The sequence below is a fragment of the Orcinus orca genome, chromosome 18, assembly GCF_937001465.1.
Source record: "Orcinus orca chromosome 18, mOrcOrc1.1, whole genome shotgun sequence".
Lineage (NCBI taxonomy): Eukaryota > Metazoa > Chordata > Mammalia > Artiodactyla > Delphinidae > Orcinus > Orcinus orca.
The window spans coordinates 66,027,006-66,054,848 of NC_064576.1; the positions used below are offsets into that span (position 1 = coordinate 66,027,006).

At 40.2% G+C, this 27,843-nt stretch overlaps 2 protein-coding genes across 5 annotated transcripts in view; both read left to right on the forward strand.

The window, feature by feature from the left end:
* ALG5 (ALG5 dolichyl-phosphate beta-glucosyltransferase) overlaps positions 1-18,954 on the forward strand; it is a 38,056-nt gene extending 19,102 nt beyond the window's left edge. For 2 of the 3 annotated variants that reach the window (XM_033410073.2, XM_033410076.2), the window contains 3 exons: positions 4,899-5,050; positions 12,005-12,090; positions 14,197-14,404. In XM_033410073.2, the coding sequence (XP_033265964.1) occupies positions 4,899-5,050; positions 12,005-12,090; positions 14,197-14,312 (354 nt within the window). In that variant the 3' untranslated portion in view covers positions 14,313-14,404. Of the gene's footprint in view, positions 1-4,898; positions 5,051-12,004; positions 12,091-14,196; positions 14,405-16,721 lie in introns of those variants that run through there. The other variant, XM_004282226.3, reaches the window with a different exon arrangement.
* A 6,808-nt stretch (positions 18,955-25,762) lies between these two features.
* SMAD9 (SMAD family member 9) overlaps positions 25,763-27,843 on the forward strand; it is a 63,969-nt gene continuing 61,888 nt past the window's right edge. Inside the window, exon 1 of one of the 2 annotated variants that reach the window (XM_049701372.1) lies at positions 25,763-26,048. The gene's annotated coding sequence lies outside the window, so the exon portion shown is untranslated. Of the gene's footprint in view, positions 26,049-27,005; positions 27,132-27,843 lie in introns of those variants that run through there. The other variant, XM_033410122.2, reaches the window with a different exon arrangement.

The window sequence follows — 27,843 nt, forward strand, 5'->3', positions numbered from 1 at the left end:
AATTATTTTTTCACTTGAAAACGTAGACCTAATGTATCAAGCTCCGTAACTGTCCATTATATTCTTAACAGTTCATCTACTAGATTGGTCAAGTAGATCAAGAATAAAGCCATATTTTCAGTGCAAGGTCAAAATTATCTGGGGTGTTTTGTTTGTTTGTGTGTTTTTCCTTTAATGCATGTTCTTAGGCCAATCCCAGACACTAAGTCAGACTCTAGCCACGGGACCAGGAATGTGCCTTTTTAACAGTTTCCCAGGTCACCCTATGCATACCAGAGTTTGAGAACCAGCGGAATAAAAGACTGAACCTTTCCCTTAGTGATTCTGAAGTAGGACATGAAAATATTCTCTTTTTTTTCCCAAGATATACTGATGGCAGAGTCATAAAATCCCTTAAGGATTTTGCTCAAATGTGGAAACCTGAACTTTCCTTTTTTTGTTTTTGTTTTTTTTTCACGGTACGCGGGCCTCTCACTGTTGTGGCCTCTCCCGTTGCAGAGCACAGGCTCTGGACGCGTAGGCTCCGTGGCATGTGGGATCTTCCCGGACCAGGGCACGAACCCATGTCCCCTGCATCAGCAGGCGGACTCCCAACCACTGCACCACCAGGGAAGCCCCTCCTTTTTTTAAGAAATAAATAATTTTAACATCTTCAGCATCTAGTCCAAATGTAACTCTATAACCCTATGGACTGTTACTGGTGTTTCAAAAAGGTTAATCTGTTAACCATAGAGAATCAAACTCCTAGAAATTTAACACTGAAAGAGTTTAGAGATTAGCTAGTCCAACTTCATCACTTAACTGATACACAAGAGATAAGGAAAGAAAAAGTGCATGTGCGAAATGTTCAGCACATTATTTATCATTGTGAAATATAGAAACTGTAAAATACTAAATCCCAACACTAGAAAGTGTACATATTTCCCCTGGACGAAATGTCATGCAGTGATAAAATAGATGATAATGGAGACTGTATAATCATGTTGGGAAATACTAAAATATTAGGTTGTATGGAGAAAAAACAGTATGATATTGTAAATACAGTATAATTGTGTAAAAAACACTTAATGAAAATAGACTGATGTTAATTTAAGGGTTTTGTGAGTAAATTTGGTCCTTTTTTAAAATATATATATAGATAGGGGAAAAGAGGATTATCTACTTGGAAAGGAAAAAGGGTTGGAGAAATAGGAGGCAGTAATTAGGAAGCAGTTGAAGTAATCTAGGCAAGAAACAGTTGGGACCTGTATTGTTGGTGGCAGTAGAAAAGAACTGTGGTTTCTGATTTTGTTTTTAACGGTGCAAATTCTCTCACTTAGAACTTCCATTGGTTGAAAACTCTTTCAATTTTTTTCCAGAATAGTAAGATGAGGCTGTGCTATGGTCTGAACCTTCTTTTACCTAGTGATGCTTTTAACCAGTCATCAAGGGATCTATTCCAGGATCCATGCGTTTATAATTTATCTTGTCATCTATCCATCCATTCCTCCATCTGTAAAACTTAGTTACTGACATAGTGCTTTTGGACCCTACAGAATTGGCTGCTACTCTAGAAAGAAAGGGTAAACTGGTCCACTGACTAGAGATCAGCAGTTGTCCTCTGCAGATGCTACGTATAACTCCTGCTGAGTAGGCTTGTAGTTCAGGTCCAGGTGATTCTCACAGAACTATACCTGTCTTATAGAAGGTCATGTCCAAGGGGCAACACAACCATCTGCCACGTGTCCAAGAAAGTGCGGCATGGCCTTCCAGTTCTCAGCCATTAGGGTGTTCTCTTAATGTGCCATAGGTAATATAGATCCTGCATGGTGATCGATCTGTGGACAGTGAGAAAATTATAAAAGTATTAATTAACCAAGATAGTAAACAGCAACTTCAGTAGCTTAACTGTAGTTTTCAGTCTTATCTGTCCTAAATACCTTTACACATATTCTCAGTTAATCTTACCGTCTGTTCTGTTGCTCTCTTGGAAGACAAACATGCATGATACAGCACCATTGGAGTCTTTCAGGCATCCTTAAAAGTGTTCATATGCCCATGTGTTCTGTATAACAGTTAAAACAGTCATGTTTATATTGTCTGGGTATTCTCAAACTTATCATTTTTAAATGATTCAAAATAGAATCCATTACTGTTTGTTTGATCTCTTTAGATTTTTTTTTGAAGAGTCTGCTTCAGTCTTAGGACTTCTTTAACTTCTCTTTTTAAGATAATAAAATTACCAGTCAGCTTTAAATTTCACCTGAATTCCTTGTTTACATTTCATAAACATTAGAGATGATTGTTAATATTAAAGCAGTGAATGTTTTTAAATATCTACTTCAGAAGTTCATACAATGCTATTCTATGACTTTGTTACCTTCATTTAACTAAATAAGTCTATCCTGTAGTATGTTTTTAGATGTCTTCTAAATTCTAAGATATTTTGCCAAGTTTTAAAAATTAAAGAAAGTTCCAGTTGTTTGTAGATTATATTGTTATGCTTTTCAATATGTTAGAAATCAAATAAGTTAAAGTTCTCATGTGAACTCAACATGTTTCTGTTTTTTAAAAAAATAGCCATTATCCTAAAACAAACAAAAATGTTCTATTAGCATCCAAGCAAAAGCAGTCATGAATATTTTCATTTGGTTACTAGTAAGCTCATCTAAATCATGTTAAAAATCATTCAAGGAGAATAGTTTATAGGTATTATTTTTCTACCTTTTCTTTTTTTTTTTTTTTTGCGGTACGCGGGCCTCTCACTGCTGTGGCCCCTCCCACCTCGGAGCACAGGCTACGGACGCACAGGCCCAGCGGCCATGGCTCACGGGCCCAGCCGCTCTGCGGCACGTGGGATCCTCCCAGACTGGGGCACGAACCCACGTCCCCTGCATCAGCAGGTGGACTCTCAACCACTGCGCCACCAGGGAAGGCCAATTTTTATTTTTCTGTCTTTCGATTTCTGTTTGTTCCTTTCCTAAGCATAAATGCTCTTTTGGAGGTTTAATCACTCAACCAGTATTTATTGGAAATATTTTAAATGAAAGGCACTGAGCAAGCTGTTGTGAGATTCCCAAAGTATTTTAAGATGAGGTTTCTGCCCTATCTGCTTAGAGAGGTAAGACATACTTACATCAAAACATAACTAACGATTCTAGGTGATCAGTGAGAAGTGCTAGAGCTTTTCAAAGAGTTTGTTTTACGTACCCTATAGATAAGTATTTTATTCTTCCTTCCCTTCTTGCCCTATTTAATACACAAGTGAAACTGTGGTCAGGAGGTTAAAGTGAGCTTTCAAGCCTTCTTCCCTTATTAAAAGCTTTTATTAAGTTTCTGTTACTTCCTGTACCAAACACTTGGTTAAAGGCTTTAATATTATCTCATTTAAACTTTACAGTACCTTTGTGAGGCAGGCATTTCATTCTAGATGAGAAAAGTGGGATTTAGAGAGTGGAAGTAACTTGTTCAAGGTCAGCCTGCTAATCATTTTTTTAAAATAAATTTATTTATTTATTTTTTTCTGCATTGGGTCTCCATTGCTGCATATGGGCTTCCTCTAGTTGTGGCAAGCGGGGGCTACTTTTCGTTGTGGTGCATGGGCTTCTCATTGCGGTGGCTTCTCCTGTTGCGGAGCATGGGCTCTAGGCACGTGGGCTTCAGTAGTTGTGTCACGCAGGCTCAGTAGTTGTGGCTCACAGGCTCTAGAGCACAGGCTCAGTAGTTGTGGCGCACGGGCTTAGTTGCTCTGCGGTATGTGGGATCTTCCCGGACCAGGGCTCGAACCCGTGTCCCCTGCATTGGCAGGCAGATTCTCAGCCACTGCACCGCCAGGGAAGCCCACAGCCCGCTAATTATTAATGGAGCCAGGATTCAAATATAGGCCTGCTCAGCTCCGTGGCTTTTCTCCCATCATTTTTTCACTGTTGAGTCATGATTTTGTTCCATGGTGATAGAAAAAGACATGTGAATGAAGAACAATACTAAAGATTACAATAATGAAAAAGAAAATCCAAAAGGAGGAAAGGACTTTTATTTAGTAGGATGAGATATTAAATATTCTGCATAGACTCTTACTGGTTTGCTTATGTGCATATGTAAATATCATTCCATGGGTCTATTACCATAATTATAGAAAACTTTAAGAGATCTTATCTTTTTTTAATCCTAAATATGAAAGTCTTGAATTCAGTGATAGTTAATGATTTTTTTTAAAGTTTGCATTGTTTAATGAATAATGGAATATGTGTCATGTTACTACTAATAATAAAATTAACGACTAATAACAATAATGAATTCTCAGATAGGATTAGACTACTTAAGTTTAATATCCAAAGTATTAAAGAACTTTCCTGTTAAAATATATTTAATCAGAAATATCTGTCATAGTTAGAGACACTGGGTTTTTGTTTCAAACTCCTTTCTAGTCTGTGACACTCTGCTGTACCTCTTCTATCACATTCTTATTAGCTAGGTATCATACTTCAGGTTAAAATCTTAGTGTTTCGTTTTTCCAAGATATTCTGGTAACTCACCTTTTTTTGAAACTGAAATGTGTTTGGGGCACAAAATATAAGGTGAATGAGATGTTCTCCTGGCTCAGAGCAGCCCTCCAACTGCTGTGGTACATTTCTGGCACATTGAAGCCCTGACTCTCACAGGCATTGTGATTCTTCTTGTCTGACTCCACCTCCAGGAAGTGAGTAACTACTTTTCTAGCCTCTGTCCAGCTCCAAGCATTAGGCGTCCTCACAGTTTCTAGAATAGACTTTGCCTGTGCAGCTAATGGAACAATGGCGTTCATATGTGAGATCGACCCAGTCAATTAAGTATTAAGTTGCAGTTGTCTACAGCCAGGTGTTTCAATGTCTCCTTTATAGATAAATAGAAAAGTCATTTATATTTTGTCTTTGTTTCAGCGTTCTTACTTCCGTACTCTTCTCATGTATGGGTTCCACTTTCTGGTGTGGTTCCTTTGTGTCAAAGGAATCAGGGATACACAGTGTGGGTTCAAATTATTAACTCGAGAAGCAGCGTCACGGACGTTTTCATCTCTCCACATTGAACGATGGTAGGTTCCTAACCGGAATGTGTCTGGTGTATCTTATACAGCAGTTTCTCCAGGTAATGGGCAGCAGCCCTATAGTCCCATAACGAACATCCAGGTTTAAACAAAATTGACACTTATATATGTAAACTTAATCTGTACCCTTACTAGTTTGGTTCTTATTTACCTCAAACCAAACATAGGGTATAAAGTTATATATTTACTTTAATTGTAGACAGTATAAATTGAGAGGCCTGAAAACATCCTGTTTCCTTAAGCTTCCTTTTTTTCCTTCAAAGAAAAAAGAAAAAGCTCAGACATATCAAAGCAGAAGAGGGTACCCACTTTCTCTCCTTTCCTTTCTTCTGCAGGAGTAAGTTCCCTCTCCTGCCTAAGACCAATCCTTGGACCTCTGCATCCCCTTCCACCTTCTAACAACCCAATCCTGTTCACTTATTTTCTCTCCTGTGTATTTAGCCTTTTCTCTCAACCACATCTTTCCCATCAGTTTTTTCAAGTTTAAATTTCTCTTGCCATTAGAAAAACACCCTCTCCATTGACCCCTGCCCCCAGCACCCCTTCAACTCTAGCCCTCTTTCCTTTCACAGCGAACCTTTTCTTGGAAAAGTGGTCCATATTCAGTGTCCCCATCTTTTCGCTTCCCACTCACTCCTCACCCATCCTCCCATCTAAACATCTAGTTACCCTCCTATGATTAAATCCAGTGGTCATGTTTAAGATGACGACTTACCGTCTCAATGAACCTGTCAGCAGCATTCGGCCTCTTTGTCCCAGACCTCGCCTCGGCTCCCAGCCTGTTTAGGGAATAACAGTCACATAGAAGCCTGAAACCTTGGCGTCATTACAGCCTTCCCCCCAGCCCCTCCGTATAGCCAGCCCATGACCGAGGCCTGTTGTTTTGAGCTTTTATGTCCCTTCATTTCTCTTCATCTTCACCACAATCCAAGACATCAGTTCCTATGCTGCAGTCCAAGGGGACCCTTCAGAAATTAGAAGTGATCAATCAGATGCACCTCTTCTGCTTCCCATTGCCTTTCGGTGCCTTCCAAGGCCTTGAGAGGGATACCAATAGGCAGTATCAGTATTGATATTACGGTCTGGCCCACCTGAGTCTCCATGTGCGGATTCTTCCTTCTCACCACCCACTGCTCCTCCATCAAGTTCTCCTTATCCTTCAGATCTTCGTTAGAACAACCTGCCCTCACTCTCTGTACCAGATCAGATGCCCCTGATTGTATGCTGCTGCAGTGCCATAAGCCATTCTCGTAGCACCTGTCACATCTGTAGTGTTTTATTTGTGTAATGTTTCTTTTTCTCTATTAAAACGTAAGCTCCACAAGAGCAAGAATCCCATCTGATTTTGCTTATTGTATAGCAAAGAGAGTGCCTGGCACATCACAGGTACTCAGTAAATACTGTTGAAAGAATACTTACTGTTAGTACTGGGTTCTGTGTGAATTCTGTTCATGGTGGGAGTCTGCGTAATTATTCCAGTAGATGTTCATTTTTATAGTCTCTATAACTTTCATGTGTCTATTTGCAAAGATCTGTTATCTCCGTAGAAAGAGATGTCATATAATCTTCCCAAATAACTTTAAAGAAACTGTAGTTTCAGAATTAAAATTATCAAACATGTTTTTGAATCTTTCTTTCCTAGATTAAAATTTTTTAAGTAATGTGTATTTGGTTTTAAAATTTAGATGCATGTTTCTATTATGTTAAAGAATAAAATATATTGATAGTTAATGGACTCCAAAATCAGAGAATCTTATTTATTAAGAAGCCACTCTAGAAATAAAGCCCTCCCTCTGCATTAGATATTTTTCAGTCAGTTGTTGTGTCTCCATCTATGGTCAAAGAGCTAGGTTCTTTGTAGTTCAAAAGGAAGGATTTAAAAATGGAGAACATTAGGGTTAGGGTTGATGACTTAAAAATTATGAAGTTTCCTTGTCAGGACTGTTATAAGTCAGGATTGTTGTAAGGCAGCATTGTCCAACAGAAATATAATATGAGACACAAATGCAAGCCATATATGTAATTTTACATTTTCTAGTAGCCACATTAAAAAGTAAAAAGAAAGGTGACATTTATTTTAATACTATATTGAACACAATATAAATGTAGTCATTTCAGCATGCACTCAGTATGAAAAAAATACTGAGCTATTTTACATGCTTTTCTTTGTACTATGTCTTCAGAGTACAGTACATCTCAATTCAGACTAGCCACATTTCAGTTGCCCAATAGCCAGCCACATGTGGCTAGTGTATTGGCCAGCACTGTTCCAAGGTTTTATGGGATTTTTAAGTTAAAAAACATGTTTTTATTTTTTTCTTCTTTAAATTTTATGTTCATGTGCATGCCTTTTTAATTATTTGTTTGCAATTTGATTGGCATAATATTGACCTGACTTAAAATTTTAGCCTCTCACATCTCTTTAGGGTCCAGTTATGTTTATGTTGTGCCCATAAAGGAGAACACCAAATACACATGTATCAACCTGATTAGCAGTATACCCTTCACCACAGTTATGTTTCATTGTCTTTATTTAAACATCTCTGTTCCTTCACTTCAATCAAGAAAGACTAAAGAGCAGATTTGTTTTTTCTTATGCACCATAAGTTTTAGAAACCAAATTGTGCATCCACTCATTTCCATATGTGTCTCCTTAGACGGTTTTTTAAGAGGACTTGTTCTAAAGATTCACTGAAATTTTTCTCGTAACTTTCAGGGAATCCAAGTCAAGTAGAGTTTCTAGGTATTACAACACTTCAAGGTATACGCTGTACTGCTGAAGTTAAAAGACTACAGGCATCTCTTTGATTCCGAATTACTTGAGTATGGGTAACGTTAAATGTTAAATATAAATATGTATATAAAATCTCCATCCTCTGAACTCTACCTCACCTAAATTCTTTCCATTTAATGTTAAGGTATAATTTGACCCAATTTATGAATAATTTTTTAAATGGATTCTTTGAAATGTACTTCTAGTGAATTTTTTTAAATTTGTAATCAATGTTATTCATGTTTATAATTTAAAGTCATTCCATCAGGCTTATAACAAGAAAACAGTTGTCCTTTGCCCCATCTCCGTCCATCCCCCATTCCTGCTCCCTCACTCTAGTCACTTTCATCTCTTTACTGCTTGTTTGTGGTGTTTGCTTTCACATTGAAAACAATGGGTCTGCATAGCTACGTCTCAGTTTTTCAGTTTTAGATATTAATTTCCACAATAGGAAATCAATGGACAAGTATCTCGTTCTCTTAAACTCCTGTACACCCTCCACAGATATGCTCCTAATACCGTTTTCAAATAATGTTTGCTTAGCTCAGCATTGATCATTATAGGTGGGTAAAGAGAATTCAAATTTGAGCCATAGCATGCAGTGGGATTATACGACCCACATAGTTGTAGTACTTTTTGTTTTTCTAAAGGTAATAACTGGAGTTTTTTGCTGGCATTACTTGACCATGGATCTAACACTTGTCCTCACTCTCTGACAGAAGCATAAGTTCCCAGACACATCAGATTATGCCTCAATTCCATCTTTTTCTTGGAGATGGAAAGCCTTTCTCATTGGCTCTTTCTTTCTAGTTGTGTCCTGGCCTGCTGCAGCTCCTGTCCTAGATCTTGTTTTCCTTGGTTTCCATCCTAATTTAGTAGAGCACACCTCTCTTACACCTCCTAAAAAATATGAGAAAGACACTGCGAGACCCCACATGTAGAGACGTGCCTTGATTCTACCCTCACACTTGTTTACCAGTTAGCTGGAGAAAGAGTTATAGGTTGGAAATCCTTTTTCCTCTGGATTTGGAAAGCATTGCTCTGTTGTCTTTGGCATCAGTGTTTCTGTGGAAAAGTCAAATTCTGTCAATAATCTAATCTTGATTCCTTGTGTATGGCATGTTTTTTCCACCCCACTTTGGAAGCCTTTTATTCAGTGTTTTGAAATGTCATGATTCAGCGACTTAACATGGCTCTTTTTCATGCATTTTGTTGAGTACTCAGGAGGCCCTCTAAGTCTGGAAACCCATGTCCTTTAGTTCTGAGAAATGTCCTTTATTCATTTCTTCGATGATCTCCTCTGTCTTTTCTCTCTTCTGTCTTATAAAACAGATATAGAGCTTCCCTATTGATCCTTTCGTTTTATTTTCTCTCCCTCTTCCTATTTTTCTTCTTTTGAGATTTCCTCAATTTTATCATCTAACCCTCCTTTTAAATTTTTATTTCTGCTATCAAAACCTCAATTTCCTGCAATTCTTATATTCTAGTATTCATTTTTTAAAATCTGTTCTTGTTTCATGACTACAGTAGCTTCCACTAACACTTTATTTTCTTCTTTCCTTGCATTGTTTCTGTTGCTCCAGTTTTTTTCTTTATGTTTGTTTTTATCATTAACGTTTATCCTTAGATATCTTTAGTACGGTGCTAAAAATTTTAGCTCATCAGCAGCTGGGTGCGTGGTCCACAAACTCTGACTGATAGATTTCACTACCAATTAAACTAGTGGGGCCATTTTGTGTGGGTAACTCCCAGCTGTCACTATGTTTGGGGCTGGTCATTTTCACTAAAGTGGGATCCTTCAATTTGCTGCCTAAGAAATATGATCCTGGCTGCCAGCATTCACAGAACCGGCTGGAAGAAAGGAGAATCTCATACAGATTTTCAGTGAGCCCTCCGGTTTGCAGCCCACCTGCACCTCCACTTACAGAGGTCACTTGGGCCCTTGATGCCTGAGCCTCGGGGGCTCTGTGGTGCCCATTAACCTGCTCTGGGCTTCTCCCTCTGCTGTTGTCTACTTTCTAGTTACCACTTGTCTAGCTACTTTCCAACGTTCACATTTTTTTTGTTGTTACTCTCATCTTCTCTTTGTTCTCGTATGGTTATCCCATCATTGTCGTTTTAATTTTAGTGGGATTTCAGGAGGGAGCAGTAGGGTGTGTGTGTGTGCCATGTTTAGCAGAGTCTCAACGCACTCTTTGTTCTTCAGAAATACATCTGTTCCTGAGGTAACAGCTGTATCAGGAACTGAATAACAAAAGAAAACGTGGTGACTCTGCCCTCCCCACATTTACCAAAACTCAAGAAGTCATCTCAGTTGGAGAATAACCCTTATGCTGCTTCTCTTTATTGGCATAAGGTTCCATCCAGAAGTACTTGGTATTTTAATTATAATGTTTCCTTTGGTAACAGATTGGTCTCTTATTTGTAATATGGTGATATGAACTGCAGTTTGTTTTGTTTTTTGTTGTTTTGGGGTGTTTTTTTTTAAATAAACATCTCATGTCTTCTAAAATGTTTAAGGGGAGAAGTGTATAATAAAAATAATAGTTTATAAGATGAATAGCCCTTTCAGTTTTTTTTAATATAAAAAGAATTAATTTGTATTTTAGTTTATCGGTGGTTTTTTTACCCCACTCCTTTTCATTCATCATTTTTATGTTGTTTTGTGTCTTTGATAAGTCACTAATTCTACATGATATCTTTGGAGAAATACTTAATAATCTTGATCTGATTATTAATTAGCATTACTCAGCAGCCCATTAGGTAACTTTTTGGTTTTATGTTAAAGGAAAGTTTTAAGGGTTAATATTCAAATTATTTCCTTCTTTCATGAGTGTCACAATTCTACTTAACGGAAGTTTTACTTAGTTCTTTTAGAAACACAAAGAACACATTTGTAGGTGGTTTTATTTATCATCTTAGGTAAATATTTTATTAGGATAAGGAAAAGCATTAAGTGTTTTAAAAAAAAATAGTTTTCATATTGAATTATCCAAACACTTGGGATTTAAACTAGTTGCATAATGGATGGTGGTGGTATTGTAGCCAAGAAAACAGAACTCCCAAATTCAGATTGTCTGGAATCAGGGAAATCAGATAGAAGTGGATTTTAGGCGTTTTCTTGTTTGTGCTCATATCTTAAAACCAAGCCTGGGAAGTCTGAAGTGTGTTCCATGCAGTCTAGAAAGTGGGGCATTTCATGTCTCAAGAATGAAAGCAAAACAGTGAAAGACTTCAGTGCTTTTTGAGACAAGTAAAAGCATGAAGTGCAGCACAGGCAGTGGTGCTTCTCTTTTTGAGTTTAATGCCAGTGAAAGGAAGCAACTGGTTGAGAGAATTTTGTAAAAATCCAGGAAAACTTCTAAGTCAGGATTCAAAAATGTTAAGGAAAGCAGATTCGACCAAAACCAAAGGGCTGATTGAAGAGGAGCTTTTTAAGAAAGAGTCTTTCCTAGGTAGAAGGAAGGCTGAGCTGGGAATACAAGCTAGAGATGATTTTAAGTGTATGTTAAAATGAGACAACGTATCTAATTCCTATGTATATATGTAGTTATACCCACGAGGCCTTTCAGGCCAGCCTAAACTGGCTTTTCAGTTCCACCAGCTACCAGTACTGTATTGGCCAGGATGGCATTGGGGAGGGGAAGAGGGAAGGCAGGCCACAGGGACCCCGTACTTAGAAAAGAACCCTTGATTCTTTGGCGGTAGAAGAATGGAATCAAGCAGCTCTGAAGTGACTGAGAACATGCTCTCCTAGGGCTCCTCAAGGTTCTGTTTTACCAGCTCTCTGAATCTGTTGAAAATGCCATCAGTTCTGTCTCTTGAGCTAGTTAAGGTTGGGATTTGAAAACCATCAATCTTGAACATTTCCAGGATTAAATTTTCTCTTGGAGCCCAGGAGGCCGTTTTTACCTCTGAGAGTTTCTGAGTTGTGAGAGAGACGCCATATTTCTCATTTATATGTTATGCAGTGACACGCGATGTTATATTATTTGCCTTGAAGCTCCTGAACTACTTTGCTTTTATTTGACCTTATGTTTATCTGGCCTTCACTTTTACAATATAAGCTTTTATATCTGCTGTGTAAGCTTCTTTAAAATATGCCAAGGTAGAGATTTAATTACACTCTGTCTTTTTAAAAATAAATAGCAATGTATTTTCTATTTCAGGGCATTTGATGTAGAACTGCTTTACATAGCACAGTTCTTTAAGATCCCAATAGCAGAAATTGCTGTCAACTGGACTGAAATTGAAGGTGAGTATATTGTTTACATTACAGCTGATCTTAAGTGGGGGAAGACGTCAGACCATACAGTTGTCCAGTGAAGTCAGCTGGCTTTACTGTCACCCCAGCTCAGCTGTCCTAACTCAGAGGCAGTTTCATAGACAGTAAGTACTGCCTGCTAATCCTTGCCACCCTCCTCCAGCTGGCTTACTGCCTTCTGTAAGCCCATAATTCATTCTGTAAATGCCTTCTTCTCCTAAGAAGAAGTCTCTTCTTAGGGTCTTCATTAGGCCTACTGGCTTGCCTAAGCAATTCAATAAAAACTTGTACAGTAGACAGGATCATGGTGATTTCAGGCTAGAAGCAAGGTGAATAGTCTTCAGATAAACTTTATTGTTTGTAATACCAATTTTTTTTTAGTATTATTTCATTACTCAGTGAGTTTTGAGTACCTACAAACCACTGTGCAAAGCTAAATGAGGAATTAGTTGTTTTTACTCCAAATGTCCATAATCCATTCACAGCCGATTTTTAACTGGCATCTGTACATATATCCAAAAATGTAAAGATTTCTAAGATTTAAAATGTGAAATCTATCATACTTCCGAATAATTTCTATTCAGAAAAGCTTAGACAGCGCTCACTGTTTAGAATTTAAAATATATTCTATTGTTCTCCTTTGCTTACCTTAGAATGATCCTAAATTAATTCACAGTGTAGGAGCAGTTAACTGGAGACTTTTTCAAAGTCACCTCTCCCCCAGGTAAGCATGGCCTCCTCTTGAAAAGTCACTGTTGAAGTAAGCAACTTCACATGTTTAGGGACAGAAAAAGGGTAGGAACCCGTCTGGAAATCATACAAGCTCTGTAGACCTCTTGGAGTCTTGCTGAATCATATTGAGTTTACAGCAGTGTGACTAATCTCCACAGTAGCAGCCTAGACCAAAGGGGATGGAAGCAGGTGAAAGGATGCCTCAGGCTCGTTAGGATCAGCTTGGTGGATGTGTCTGTGTTGATCTGTGCCCAGCACAGACTCTATGGGAAGCTGAAGTGGGGAAAAGTAAAAATATGTTTCATTTTATATCAGTTGCTCACTTGCATTTCTCAGAGAGTTGAGTGTTAAATCTCGATAACCAGCACTTAGCAGTTTTTCTGTTAATCATCCCCAAACCCTCAGCCATATACGATCGGTGCCTCCCCACTAGAGCAGGGCCACCTGAAATTCTCACGGTTTAGATCCTCCCAAGTTTTATTTCACTTCCAGGTGTTTTGTTTTTGTTGTTTTTAGAGAAACCACTCACTTTGGCTTTGAAGATATTTAAATCTCTTATCCATGATTTAAATTAATTACAGTGGATGTGTTAACTTCATTGTGGTAATCATTTCACAGTGTATACAGCTATCAAATCATCATGTTGTACACTTTAAATACATTTCAATTTTATTTTCCAATTACACCTCAGTAAAGCTTGTGGTGGTGGGGAGAGGTGGGAAGAAAGGAACAGAGAAAGAAGCTAGAGCATTTGGGCTTCAATCTGGAAATTGTCAGTGATCGTCCTGTGGTCTTTACCACTTCACTCTACCATCCAGCATGCCAGTTACCTGAGATTGGAGGGCAGGGCAGGTCTGCTTCTGACTTACCAAAAAAACAATTCCAAGGGGTAAAATCAAGGAATATAAGCTTTTAAGACATGCTCAAGGAGGCAGATCTCATGCAGTCAACTGCACTTGGCATGTTGTCATTTGACAACCACTGGACAAGAAGATGGCCTATAGCTAAGGTGTATTTATTTTATCTGATTGAGAGCCTTTGGTAGAATTAGAATAAATGTTGGGTTTTTGTCTTGGCTTTCTTATCTCAGATTATTAATCTGTACTTGTATTATGTATAGAGGTGTATCTGATTCTCTGTAGTACATGAGATTGAAAAGCAGTGTGTAAAACATGAAGATTTGCCCCCGAAAATCATTTTTAAATGTACAAAGGAATTGTTTAACAGACATACATATATAATATAAATAATGTAAGTTAAATTAAGGTGACTAGAAGCTCACAAAGGTCGTGACTTCTAAAATACAATTTTAAACTGTTATGTTTCCTGAAAATATATTTATTTTTAATTATTTTTAAATTGCAGGTTCTAAATTAGTTCCATTTTGGAGCTGGCTACAGATGGGCAAGGACCTACTTCTTATACGACTTCGATATTTGACTGGTGCCTGGAGGCTTGAACAAACCAGGAAAGTGAATTAGGTGATTTGCCATCTTTGGTTGTATTCTTATCCATCAGTATCACATTATTTCACTTGAAATTAAAATTTTAAATAAAGCTGGAATAAAACTGTTCCATTGTATGCCTTTTGATAATTTTAAAGAATTTACTCCAGCAGTACAAATCTTTATACCTCTTTTGGACACAAAAATTTTTAAGGTGTTTGTAACAAAAGTCAGATTTTCTTTTGCTTTAGCAATTTTATTCGTTTAGATTAATTATCATTATGATTCTGAGAAATACAATTTTTAAACAGAAGACAGAAGCGATTATTCTTACTCTAAAGTGCCTTATTCTCATGAACTTAAATATAAACCACAATCATATAGGTGTTCAGGGATTTAAAAATAAATGTTTAAATATATATAAATTTATCAATATTAAACCCATAAAACTTTTTCATTCTGTAAAAGTCTAGGAAATTATGTTAAAGAAAGAATATAGGCTTGCTCACAAAGGTATCCACTTTCTCATACAGTCTTATTTATCTCCTTCCAAATTTTTCTTACTTCCTGGCAACCCTAACCTCTTGAGTTCATGTTAATAAAAATTGGAAATTCTTTATTAAAAAGAGAAAGTTTTGCGATATTAATAAATGTATTTAATAACATCAGAAGCCTGTGTTTTTGAGAAACTAAAGACTAAAAAATAGCAATTATAAAACAATGAACTCCTAAAAATAAGAATTAGATTGTTTCTGATGTTTTAGAGAAAATAATAATACCTAACATTTACTGAGCGTTGACTGTCTGCCCACCACCGTTCTAAGCACTTAGTATATAATGACTCACCTAACTTTTACAATAGGAGAGGGAACTCAAGGCATAAAGCAGTCACTTGCCCAAGGTCACAGAGGTAGGAAACAGTAGAGTTGTGACCCTAGCCCACATAGTCTGGATCCAGGGCTTACACTCTTGAATGAGTATGCTACTTCAGTTTCTGACAGTATGATAACTGGGGACATGTAAGTAGAAAGTTTCAGAAGCACGTGAAATACAACATTTTAAAGACAAGACTTACGTGGAAAAGTAAATAAGCTAAAGATGACTCCTCTCCAGTAGTTTAAACAACAGTGACGCTGTCACATCTGCACTAAACAAGCGCCTTGAAAACAGAAACCATTTCTTACTCAAATTAGTATTCCCAGTACAGTGCTTAGCGTAAACACTCAATATCGATCAAGTAAATAAACAAACTTCATTCACTACCAGGTTTTGAGAGCCTTTAAGTCACTTAAATGAACAGAACAAAACAAGGCTTATGCAAGTAGAAATGAGAGAAAACAAATAGTAAAATGACAGTGAGCATTAACAAGAACTTAAAGTTACAAGCCTTGAGCCAAAAATAAGATCCTTAATGAAACTATAATAAGACAATAAAATAATTTATTGTTCTTTGTAAGCTAGTGATAAAAATGTATGTTTGAAGCATGAGAGGAATTTTCAGGAAAAGGGTCAATAGTTTTTTATGTAGTTCACTCATGAGCCCTGTTAAGAAAGGTTTCTGATATCCTTGATGCCAGTTTATCTTCCTAGGCACAGGTTCACCTAAGCTAACAGCGTAGTACAGACTCGGGGGCACTCCGTAAGAGAAAACGTAGTTTAACTTGTTGACATTATAGAGCCTGCTAACAAAAAGAGGCAAGCAGCCACAGCAAAAGCAAAAGTATCAGCTACTATCATTTTACCATGTGCAAGGAACTGTGATAAGAATTTCATGTGCATTACTTAGCTTAATCCGATCAAACAACTCTATCATACGGGTATGATTACCCACATTTCAGAAACGAAGAAATAGTGTTAGACAAGCGATTTGCCCAAGATCACACAAGTAGCCAGTGTCATGCTTCTACTGAAATAAAAGCAGGAAATAGGATCATGGGCCATGATTAAAACTGAGGGTACAAAATCTCATCACAATCAGACAACATGACCATTTACAGTACTTTCTACCTTCTGACTTGTTCTTATAGAATATGTACACGTGGAGTTTATTTGACTCAAGATTATGTCTGGATGATGACATGTTTCTTGACATCTGTAATTCTATGTCTCTATGTAGTTGTGTATTTCCACGATTCACAGTTGATTCTCCAGTTCTGTTTTCCACTTTTTTTTATTGTTATAATTTCCTCAAGAGCAGAAACCTTGCCTTTTATTTGTGTCTCCATAGCCTCCTAAATTGTGATTGTTCAATAAAGGTTTCCCAAATGGTTAGATAATGCCAGCATTATAATTCATCTGTCCAAGAAAAAAATTACATGAATGAGGTTATCCATTTTATCGACAGCTAAATCTCCTGAAGCAGTCTCATGAGTTGCTTTGTTTTTGTGCAAACTCAAAGGCACCAAATCTACAAACTAATGATTTTATTATGTCCATCCAATATAGGACTCATTTGGAATTCACTGATTTTGAAGTAAAACTCATTAGTATTTTGATGGTCACAAAAAGCAATACCTTCCCAGATTTGATCCTCTAGACAACTACTGCCCTTCTACAACCAAACACTACAGGAAAGAATGGTGACCTCACACCTGCTGACAAGAGCCCAGGCTGAGTGGGGAGCCAAGATGCACACCCTCACAAGGCTGGAATCAGGTACCTGGACATCCTCACCCGGGCGATGTCAGAGACACCCAGCAGGGAGCAGGACTTTCCTCCCCCAAAGCCAATCCTGAGTCCGCACCAGGGGAAGCTGGCCTTGCACTCCCCTCTGCAGTAACAGCAGCTCCACCCCCTCCCAGGGATGGAGTCAGAGGAGGCACTTCCTCTGGTGGCCTCGAAGTGATGAGGCCACCCCGCTGCGGTGACAATGAAGACCATGTAGTGAGCCAGAACTCCTACCCCTGCCCAAGTATAATAAATAAATAGTCCCCCTTCATTTGGGTGTCAGTGGGGGCCAAGGGGAGAACCTGTACTTACACCTCCCCTGGCAATAGAACAAGACGGTGCTCCCCCTTCTCAACCAGAGGAGTGTCAGCTAAAACAAGAGTTGTGAATAAGATCCAGAGTCTCAGAACATAATAAAAAAAATGTCCAGGTTTCACAAGAAAATCACTCGTTAAAGCAAGAACCAGAAAAACCTCAACTTGAATGAAAAAAGACAATCGAGATGCCAACACTGAGATCCGAGAGATGTTAGGATTATCTGACAAGGATTTTAAAGCAGCCATGACAAAAATGCTTCCACGGAATTACAAACATGCTTGAAATTAATGAAAAAAGTAGAAAGCCTCAGCAAAGAAACAGAAAGTCTCAGCAAAGGACAATATCAAGAAGAACCAAATGGAAATTGTATTTATTTATTATTATCTTTAATTTTTTTATTTTGGCCACGCCATGCAGCATGTAGGATGTTAGTTCCCCGACCAGGGATAGAGCCTGTGCCCCGCAGCAGTGGAAGCATGGAGTCTTAACCATTGGACTACCAGGGAAGTCCCCCAAATGGAAATTTTAGAACTGAAAAATACAATCACTAAATAAAAAGCTTGGTGGATAAGCTCAACAGCAGAATGGGGGTGGCAAAGGAAAGAATCAGTAAACTCAAAGATAGCACAATAGAAATTAATCTGATCAAGAGAGAAAAAAACAGAAGGAAAAAAAAAAAAGGCTCAGTGAAACTATAAAAAGATCTAACAGTATCATCAGAGTCCCTGGAAGGGTGGAAAACATCCTTGAAGAAATACTGGCTGAAAACTCCTCAAACTTGGCAAGAGGCATAAATCTACAGAATCAGATTCCGTATAGGATAAACCCAAAGAAACCCATACCAAGACACATCACAATTAAACTTCTGAAAACTAAAGACAGAAAAAATCTTGAAAGCCACAAAAAAAAAAAAAAACTGACACCTTACCTATAGTGGGGAAACAATCAGAATGACTGAATTTACCATCAGAAACTATGCCAGTCAGAAGGATGTGGCACAATATTTTTTAAATACTAAAAGTAAGAAACTGTCAACACAGAATCTCATACTCAGCAAAAAACAAATCTTCAAGTATGAAGGGGAAATAAAGACAACCTCAGATGAAGGAAAGTTTAGAGAACTGGACACCCACAGACCTACCCTAAAATGATGGCTAAACAAAATTCTCTAAACAGAAAGAAAACATCAAAAGGAAACTTGGAACGTTAGGAAGGAAGAAAATACATGGTAAGCAGAATATTGACAAATACAAAAGACTTTATCTTCAAGAGTTTTATATTATGTTTGATGGTGGAAGCACATACTAAAGCAGTCTGATGTGGTTCTAAATATATGTAGTGGAATATATAAGACAATTTATCACAAATGAGGGAGGGAAAAGGGGCAAAAACAGAGGTAACAGGCCTTGCATCCCCTAGGCAATCTTCTGACATCGCAGTTGGGGAGCTGTGACCCACAGTTGGAGAATCAATAAGCTAAGTATGCAACTAGTGCCCAATCTGTCTTTTTTAAGATAAAAGAAGTATTAGCAGAATCTGCCAAAAGCAAGCCCTATTCAGAAGGTGACAGATTCTCATACTAAAGTAGGTGGGGTAAGAGTTTGACCCATTAATGTTTCCAACTATGATTACTTTTCTCTTTCCACAGGCCAATTATTTAAAGAGAAATAAATTGAGATTTTAAAATTTTAAACCCTCAGTTTAGTCAAGTCTCAGTTTTTTGAATTTTTCGAATACCTGTACACTCACCATTTCTGATGATTAATCAGTGCATGACAGCTGAGTTTTAGCTGCAATTTTATCACACTTCAAAAATAATCATTTCAGAAAAAAACAATTCCAACAAGAATAGAACCTTATTTATATTTCTTTTCTTTTTTCTTAAAATTTTTTAACATCTTTATTGGAGTATAATTGCGTTACAGTGGTGTGTTAGTTTCTGCTTTATAACAAAGTGAATCAGCTATACGTATACATATACCCCCATATCCCCTCCCTCTTGCGTCTCCCTCCCACCCTCCCTATCCCACCCCTCTAGGTGGTCACAAAGCACCAAGCTGATCTCCCTGTGCTATGCGGCTGCTTCCCACTAGCTAGCTATTTTACATTTGGTAATGTATATATATCCATGCCACTCTCTCACTTCGTCCCAGCTTACCCTTCCCCCTCGCCGTGTCCTCAAATCCATTCTCTATGTCTGCATCTTTATTCCTGTCCTGCCCCTAGGTAGAACCTTATTTATATTTCTTATAGGAAATATATGTTAGAAATTTAAATTTCAGACTTCCCTGGTGGTCCAGTGGTTAAGACTCTGTGCTTCCACTGCAGGGGGCACGGGTTCAATCCCTGGTAGGAGAAGATCCTGCATGCTGTGTGGCGCAGTCAAAAAATAAAATATATATATATATTTTGTGTGTGTGTGTGTGTGTGTGTGTGTGTTACACGGGCCTCTTACTGTTGTGGCCTCTCCCGTTGCGGAGCACAGGCTCCGGACGCGCAGGCTCAGCGGCCACGGTTCACGGGCCCAGCCGCTCTGCGGCATGTGGGATCTTCCCAGACCGGGGCACGAACACGTGTCCCCTGTATCGACAGGCGGACTCTCAACCACTGTGCCACCAGAAAAGCCCTAAAAAATATTTTAAAAAAAAGAAGTTTAAATTTCATTAAAAATGTGGTTTCTTGGACATCATTCTTCCCTCTGAATGGGCAACTGATGTGGAAGGATACTGTTTGGGTGAGTCAGGAGACTTTTTTCCAGTGATGAAAGCTGCGTGCATCTCAGTTTTCTTATCTATAAAACAGTAATACAGAGATAACACATGAGCTGCTGAATGAAAGGAAATATACAAGCCTAAGCTTTAAAAACAAGAATTTTGTGAAAATGTAAGATAACACATATGCTCATATCAGGGAGAATATTTTATATTTGGTAAATGCAGAATATTATCTTTTATTGGTTTACAACCTACCTTATTCTAAAGGTAACTATTCTAAAAGACTATTTCTCCACCCAAACTTCTCTCTTAAATAGGAGAGCAGAAAGTAATGGATTAAACTAACACACCATTGTAATGGTGTAACACACCATTGTAACACACCATTGTAAAGCAAGTATACTCCAATAAAGATGTTAAAAAAAAAAAAAAGTAATGGATTGGCTTTCTTCTATGCTTAACTATTTTCAATAGAGGCCTTAAAGCAGATCTACGGCTCATGAAACAATATGTGATATGATACAAGCACATCATGAAGACTCTTTATGAATCTTAAGATTCTGTATGAACATGAAACATTTTATTTGTACAGAAAATGCTTTTAGAGATGTTCTTTTATTCTCATTTAAAGTGTTCTGAATATTTCTTTAATTTCTCCTAGAATTCATTCTTTCAGAAGTCATCTATAAATTAAAGAGCAATGTGTAGATGAAAGAGTATAGTTTATTAAGCCCTTATAAAATAATGCCACAGAGAATGGCAAAAAGTCAACATATTGATCGCTAACAAATACCAGGGAGAAACTTGCATCTTCCTGCCAGGCAGCTAGTAGGCAGGGATCTTGGACTTCCAGCTTCTAGAACTGTGAGAAATAAATTTCTGTTGGTTAAGACACCCAGTCTATGGTATCTTGTTGCAGATACCTGAACTAAGACACCCATTCTTAGTAGTAAAGCTCAACCATAATTCTGTGATACCTTAGGATGTTGCCTTTTATCCCAGAATGTATTGCAAAGTTCCCATATCAAAATTAAACTTATCTTCATCTTAAAAACTAATTTCTGCTATTCAAAAGGAATGGGAACCCATTCAGTCCTGTGGGGATCAGATACCACAAAGTCAAGTACCCCCTACAACCCACAAAAATTATATTGAAATAAGTGGATAAAATTTTAAAAAGTCATTATAACTGGGTTAGGGTTTGTGTTACATATACCATCAAATAATTAAATCCCACATGAAAATAAGAATAAACCTTAAACTTACACTTACTGTTAAGGTAAGTTTTGTGGACCATACGACTCTCCAGGTCCTTTAACGTGTCTAGCGCATCCCCAAAATGACTATGAATCACCCCGCTTCAGAACACACACACACACACACACACACACACACACACACACACACATCTAGTTTTTCAAAAAGAAGACCAGAGGCAGGCGTTGCTTTCTCCTGCACTGCTAAGCCCTTGGCACACCAAAAGCCTGGTACGAATTCAAGCCCAGGATCCGTTACTCTATTCTCTTCCTCTATTCCTAATACACCTCCATACATTTAACAAGTATTTGATGAGCACTTACTATATGCCAGGCACTTTTTAGGTGTTGGGAATAAACAAGAACAAAATCAGACACACTCCCCATTCTTTTAGATATTACAGATGATTAAAGGAGACAGACGGTAATCAAGTAATTAAATATAAGTCAATTTGGAACAATGGTGTTGGTTATGAATGAGAAATACATGGTCCTACAAGATAATAAATCAGAGGGTCTAACCATATCAAAGATGCCCAAGAAGGCTTCTCTAAGATGTGACACTTGAGCTGAGATTTGTAAGTAGGTGTTAATGAGACAAGGAGGGGAAGGAAAAGCCCAATACAAGGAGCCCAAGGGAAATGTGAATTGGGAGTTAACAATGGTTGAATAACTCCTGCCATTTAATTAAGTAGAATGTTTTCTTCTCTTTTCCTTTTATGTGTTGCATTCATTCATTTATATTTATTTATTTATTTTTGACTGTGTTGGGTCTTTGTTGCTGCGCACAGGCTTTCTCTAGTCATGGTGAAGGGGGCCACTCTTCATTGTGGTGTGTGGGCTTCTCACTGCGGTGGCTTCTCTTGTCGTGGAGCACAGGATCTAGGCACGCGGGCTCAGTAGTCATGGCTCGCGGGCTCTAGAGTGCAGGCTCCGTAGTTTTGGCACTCAGGCTTCGTTGCTCCGCAGCATGTGGGATCTTCCCAGACCAGGGCTCGAACCTGTGTCCCCTGCCTTCGCAGGCAGATTCTTAACCACTGCGCCACCAGGGAAGTCAATATTCATTCATTTATTCATTTAATTTGTTAAAAAACTTTGTGGGTTTCTTAAAAGTAGTAGAGGCATCAAAGAATGAGGATCAAACATGACAGCAGAAGTATAGGCAACAAATGTAAAAACAGACAAATGGGATTACATCAAACTTTAAAACTTCTGGGCATCAAAGGAAACAATCAACAGAGTATAAAGGCAACATACAGAATGGGAGAAAATACTTGCAAATCACATATCTGATAAGGGGTTAATATCCATAATATATAAGGAGCCCCTACAACTCAACAACAAAACCAAATAATCAGATTTTTTAAATGGGCAAAGGACTTGAATAAAAAATGCTCCAAAGAAGATACACAAATGGCCAACAAGCATATGAAAAGATGTTCAACATCACTAATAGTAAGAGCAATGCAAACCAAAACCACAATGAGATGTCAACTCACACCCATTAGGATGGACACTATCAAAAGAACAGAAAGTAACAAGGGTTGGTGAGGATGCAGAGAAATTGGAACCCTTGTGCACTTAACATTCTGGTGAGAATGTAAAATAATGCAGCCATATGGAAAACAATACTGAGGTTCTTTACAAACTTGAAAACAGTACTGCCATGTGATCTATCAGTCCCACTGTTCGGTAGATATCCAAAAGAATTCAAAGCAGGATCTCAAAAAGATAGTTGCACACTCATGTTCACTATAGCATTATTCACAAAAACCAAGAGGTAGAAGCAAAGCAAAGGTCCACTGACTGATGAATGGATTAAAAAAAAAATGTGGCCTATACATACAATGGCAAATTATGAAGCCTTAATAAAGAGGGAAATCCTGCCATATGCTACAACATAGACGAACCTAAAGGACGTTATGCTACGTGAAATAAGCCAGTCCCAGAAAGAGAAGCACAGTATGATACCATGCATATGAAGTTTCTAAAAGAGTCAAAATCCAGAGCTTCCCTGGTGGTACAGTGGTTGAGAATCTGCCTGCTGATGCAGGGGACACGGGTTCGAGCCCTGGTCTGGGAAGATCCCACATGCCGTGGAGCAACTAGGCCCGTGAGCCACAACTACTGAGCCTGCGCGTCCGGAGCCTGTGCTCCGCAACAAGAGAGGCCGTGATAGTGAGAGGCCCGCACATCGTGATGAGGAGTGGCCCCCGCTTGCCACAACTAGAGAAAGCCCTCGCGCAGAAACGAAGACCCAACTCAGCCCAAAAATAAGTAAATAAATAAATTTAAAAGAGTCAAAATCCTAGAAACAGAAAGTAGAAAAGTGGTTGCCAAGAGCTGTGGAGAAGGAGGCGGGGGAATTACTTTTTAATGGATATGGAATTTCAGTTTTCTAAAGTGAAAAAGTTGTAGACATCTGCTGTATAACAATGTAAATATACTTAACACTTCTGAACTGGACACTTTAAAATGATTAAGATGATAAAAAAAAAAAAAGTCAGGGACTTCCCTGGTGGCGCAGTGGTTAAGAATCCGCCTGCCAATACAGGGGACACAGGTTCCATCCCTGGTCCGGGAAGATCGCACATGCCGCGGAGCAACTACGCCCGTGCGCCACAACTACTGAAGCTCGCGCACCTTGAGCCTGTGCTCCGCAAAGAGAGAAGCCCCCGCTCACTACAACTAGAGAAAGCCCGAGCGCAGCAACGAAGACCCAACGCAGCCAAAAATAAATACAATTAAAAAAAGAAAGTCAGTCTCACCTAGTCCCTAAATAGCATGCTACCAAGCACCAATTTGAATGAATTCCAATATTAACATAAATTCAATTAAAATAATAAAGCTGTATCTCAAAACTTTTTAAAAATGAGGATCAAGAAAACTCACTAAATTATTGAAATGTCATTGTTGACCTCTAAGAATGTTGGAACAGCACTGAAATCAAATAGTTTGACAATTCTCTAGAAAAACTGAGGTTTTCATACTCAAAACCTCATGGAATTCAGCACATTCTAGGCATTCTCGGCTGTCATTATGATCGTGCAAGTTGTGTCTGCATCCAAGTCTCTGGCCAAGGTGGCTGGATGAAATCCAGGCTGCACTCTGACTCAAAGCCAGCACCCACAGGGCTGCATCCACCGAGGTGGGCGGGCACACCGTGTGGTTCTTTGGCTATCTGGCTGGTAGGCATTCATACTCATTTCTCAAGGTGTAGCTGAATTTCACCTCTGTGGAGACCTCCCTGACAACTTCCGTGTCCGTGGCCCTAAGCCACACATGAAGTTGTATGACAATCATCGGCCTGTGGGTCTCTCTAGTGAGACTGAGTTTACTGAGGGCCTCTGTTCTGTGTCCATATGGTTAGTCCAGGCACCTGGCACTCAGGAAAGTGTTCAATGATGGTTATGGAGTTAAGATGGCTCTTGAAGGAAAATTCAAGGGGGAGGCAGGAAAAGTGGAGAGCTACAGATGAAATGTAGGAAGGAGACTGGAAGTGGGAGAGGTGTACAGGCAGCAACTCCAATGGCTCTGAGTGGAACCATTATAATGCTGGATCAAACATAAGGTACAGCAGATGTACAAAGCAGGATCTTTGCATCGATGGATTACTGTAGACTTTCTCACAACCTTGTCCTATGTTGGGCACATGACAAGTGAAAAGAACCAACCTTCTCATGGGTAAGGAGGCTGCCCTTCCTACCACCTCTTTATGGGCTGCAGGAGCCCATGTTCAGCCAAGTTCTAGTAATTCAGAAAATTCAGCTTCGTTTTGCCATGGTTTTCAGGTCTTAAACCAAAATTTTACTGGTGTTTCTACCAAATCACAACCCGTGACTGAGTCTCAGCTCTCACATAATTCCCATTATGTACTTTTTTGGTGGAAGTTCTAACAAGCAATAAAACTGCAGCCCATCAAGAAATCAAGAGGGAAAACTAAAGCAAAGAGTCTGGATTTCCTATTCCAAGGATATTCAGCTTCTGAAAAATGGTGTGTCAGCTCTGAGCCTTCCTTCCCAGAGTGGGTATTTTCTCCTTGGAACTCATATCTTACTGTTCCTGGGTATAAAGGATTAACCTGCTATACTAGGTTTGAGGGATAAGTGATAGGCATTGTATAAGTGACAGGCTAACTTCTCGATGCCAAAATTTCGTGGTATGTAAATGAGAAATGTACAGAAAAAGAAGACTACACACAAAGAATCTGCAAATCCAAGTCCTGCCAAGAGCCCAGAGAATTCTGTGAACTTAAAAAGACTGTGGCAGAAGCACAAGCCAGTACTGCAGAGGTTATAATTTCTTGCTCTGCGTTGTGTCCTCTGCATTGTCTAATGCACGTAAGCAAAGGAAACAGATAGTGGCTGGGCCATGTCTTTTCTTAATAACATTAATAAAAAGTAAGCCACATATTATCAATTGTGTGACCTCAGTTTACCTGCAATAAAGTGCCCAGGAGGTGCAACCGGTAGTTCTTAGCAGTCCAAAGGTTTCCTGGAGTTTCACACCCAGAACAATCTCCAACTTAACACCTAGCCTGGAGCAGAGGAAAATGGGCCAGGTGTAGAAAGATGATTTAAATTCTACCACAAATGCTGTTTTACACAAGGTCACTGCTCAACTGACAACACTATGATAATGCAAACATGGCATCTGCTACAGGAAGAAACCTCAGTGCTTTGAGAAGGAGAAAAAGCAGTTAAATTCACGGCTCTGCATTTCAGGGGTATCAGGACCTTCTGGAGGACTCATTTTTCTACACACAAGAGCAAGCTGAATACTGTCCCGTGCGGCTTTCTTCTACTTTCATCTCTACAGTAAGTGCCTTTTCTATGAAGAGCTGCTGGCTGATGGGGAATCAGAGGCCATCAGTATGTTGGTGGCATTTCCTAAACAAATTCTGAGCTAGTTGGAGGAGTCCACAGTGACCTCCAAAGGCAGGCTATCCAGGGGGGGAGCCAGGCCATGAGCAAGGAAGGCTGTCCATTAACGTTGTTCACGGCCCATAAGGTTGTACCTTTATTAGATTAGACAAGAGTATATATTATATATGCTAGGCTGTTAAGCAAATAAATACGGGTAAGGAAATGACAGCCCACAAAATTATATGGCTTGTTTTAACCACCACTCACCACTCAGAGTAGCTTTTCTTCTGCTTATGCCAGGGCAAACCAGCTACTCTGGCGCTGTCGGTGGGAGTAATGATCCCCTTTCCTCTGCAAAGCAAGTAAGAAACAAACAGCAAATAACAGCAACCCTCAGGGGCCAGAGACACGTCAGAAAGAGTCACTCGGGGGCGTGGGGGGGAGTCCAAACCGATTTGTTGGTCCCGTATCTCTAGTTCTGGTAACGGCCCTCCGGCCTTGGGCTCCAGGTGGAGGCAGGAAGTCTCAGCGTAGCGGGGAAGAGACGCTAGCTGTCCCGCGCTGGCGGGAGCCTCGCCGCCGAGGGAGCTTGATCGTGGACCGAGTGGAGTCCAGGGTCTCGCGGGAGGACGCAGACGCAGCCCGGGGCTGGGAGCCCCCTCGCGCGGGCCTCCACGAGGCGCCCCCGCCGCGGGTTTTCGCGCACGCGGCTGCGGGCCGCGCCGCACTCCCCCTCCTCGTGGGCTCCCGGAGCGGCCCGGGCGCTCGGCGGCGGCGGCGGGCGGCTAGCGGCGAGAGGCGGGCGGCGGGCGGCGGGCGGCGGGCGGCAGGCGGCGGGCGGGGGCGGGCCTGCGAGCAGGGCTTCTGGCGGCTTTCCAGGTCGGCGCACTAATACGGGCGATGAGGCTTCGCGGCTCCAGTCTGACTGACGCCGACTGGGGCCGCCGCTGCCGCCGCCGCTGCAGCCGCTGTCTCGGTCCCCGCCGCCGCCGCCGCCGCCGGGCCCTGCGGGCGCTGGACGCGTTCAGCCAGGCGGTGAGTGCGCGGCTTTCGGAGCGGGCGGCCGGGGCACCCACCGCGGGGGAGGGGACGCGGCCGGACCTGAGTGGGGGTTGGGGGTAGGGATGAGCGGCACCGCGGGGAACAGGTAAGAGCTGCCCTCCCCGGCGCGCGCTGGGCGTGTGCGTGTGTGGACGCGGGTGCGGCGAAGTTTTTCTTCCACAGGGAAGTCTTGGAGGCTCTTTGGTGTGTGGCTTGGCTCTTTGTACTCTCCATCCCTGTATTTCTTGGTGGGGCCTGTTTGGGGTGGGTCGGGGTGGGCGAGAGGCCGGAGGGGGCAGCTCCGGGGAGACGGCCGCGCGCCTTCCTCTCGGCTGCGGCCGCGGGAGCCGCCGGCACCTGGGACCTGTCAGAGGATGCTTGGCCCGCGGCGGGGAGCAGGGATGGGCGCTCGCCGTCAGCCCCCAGGCTGGGTACCGCGAGGGGCCGAGCACCGAGGACAGGCGCCGTGGAGACCCCGATTTGCCGCTGAGTAACTGTTTGCTGTGGCCGGAGGGGGAGGACAGTGGAGAAATCGGGGTGCGGGGTAGTATATGTGACTCCGCTGGCCTCCCAGGCCTTGTATCTCGTAGGGTTTTTTTTACTCTGCTTACCTTTGAGACACGCGAAGTGAGCAAAAAGAAAAAAAGAAAAGTTAGGAATGTTGTTCAAGTGTCTCTGCGCTAGCGCTTGGATTGTGTTGGGAGCT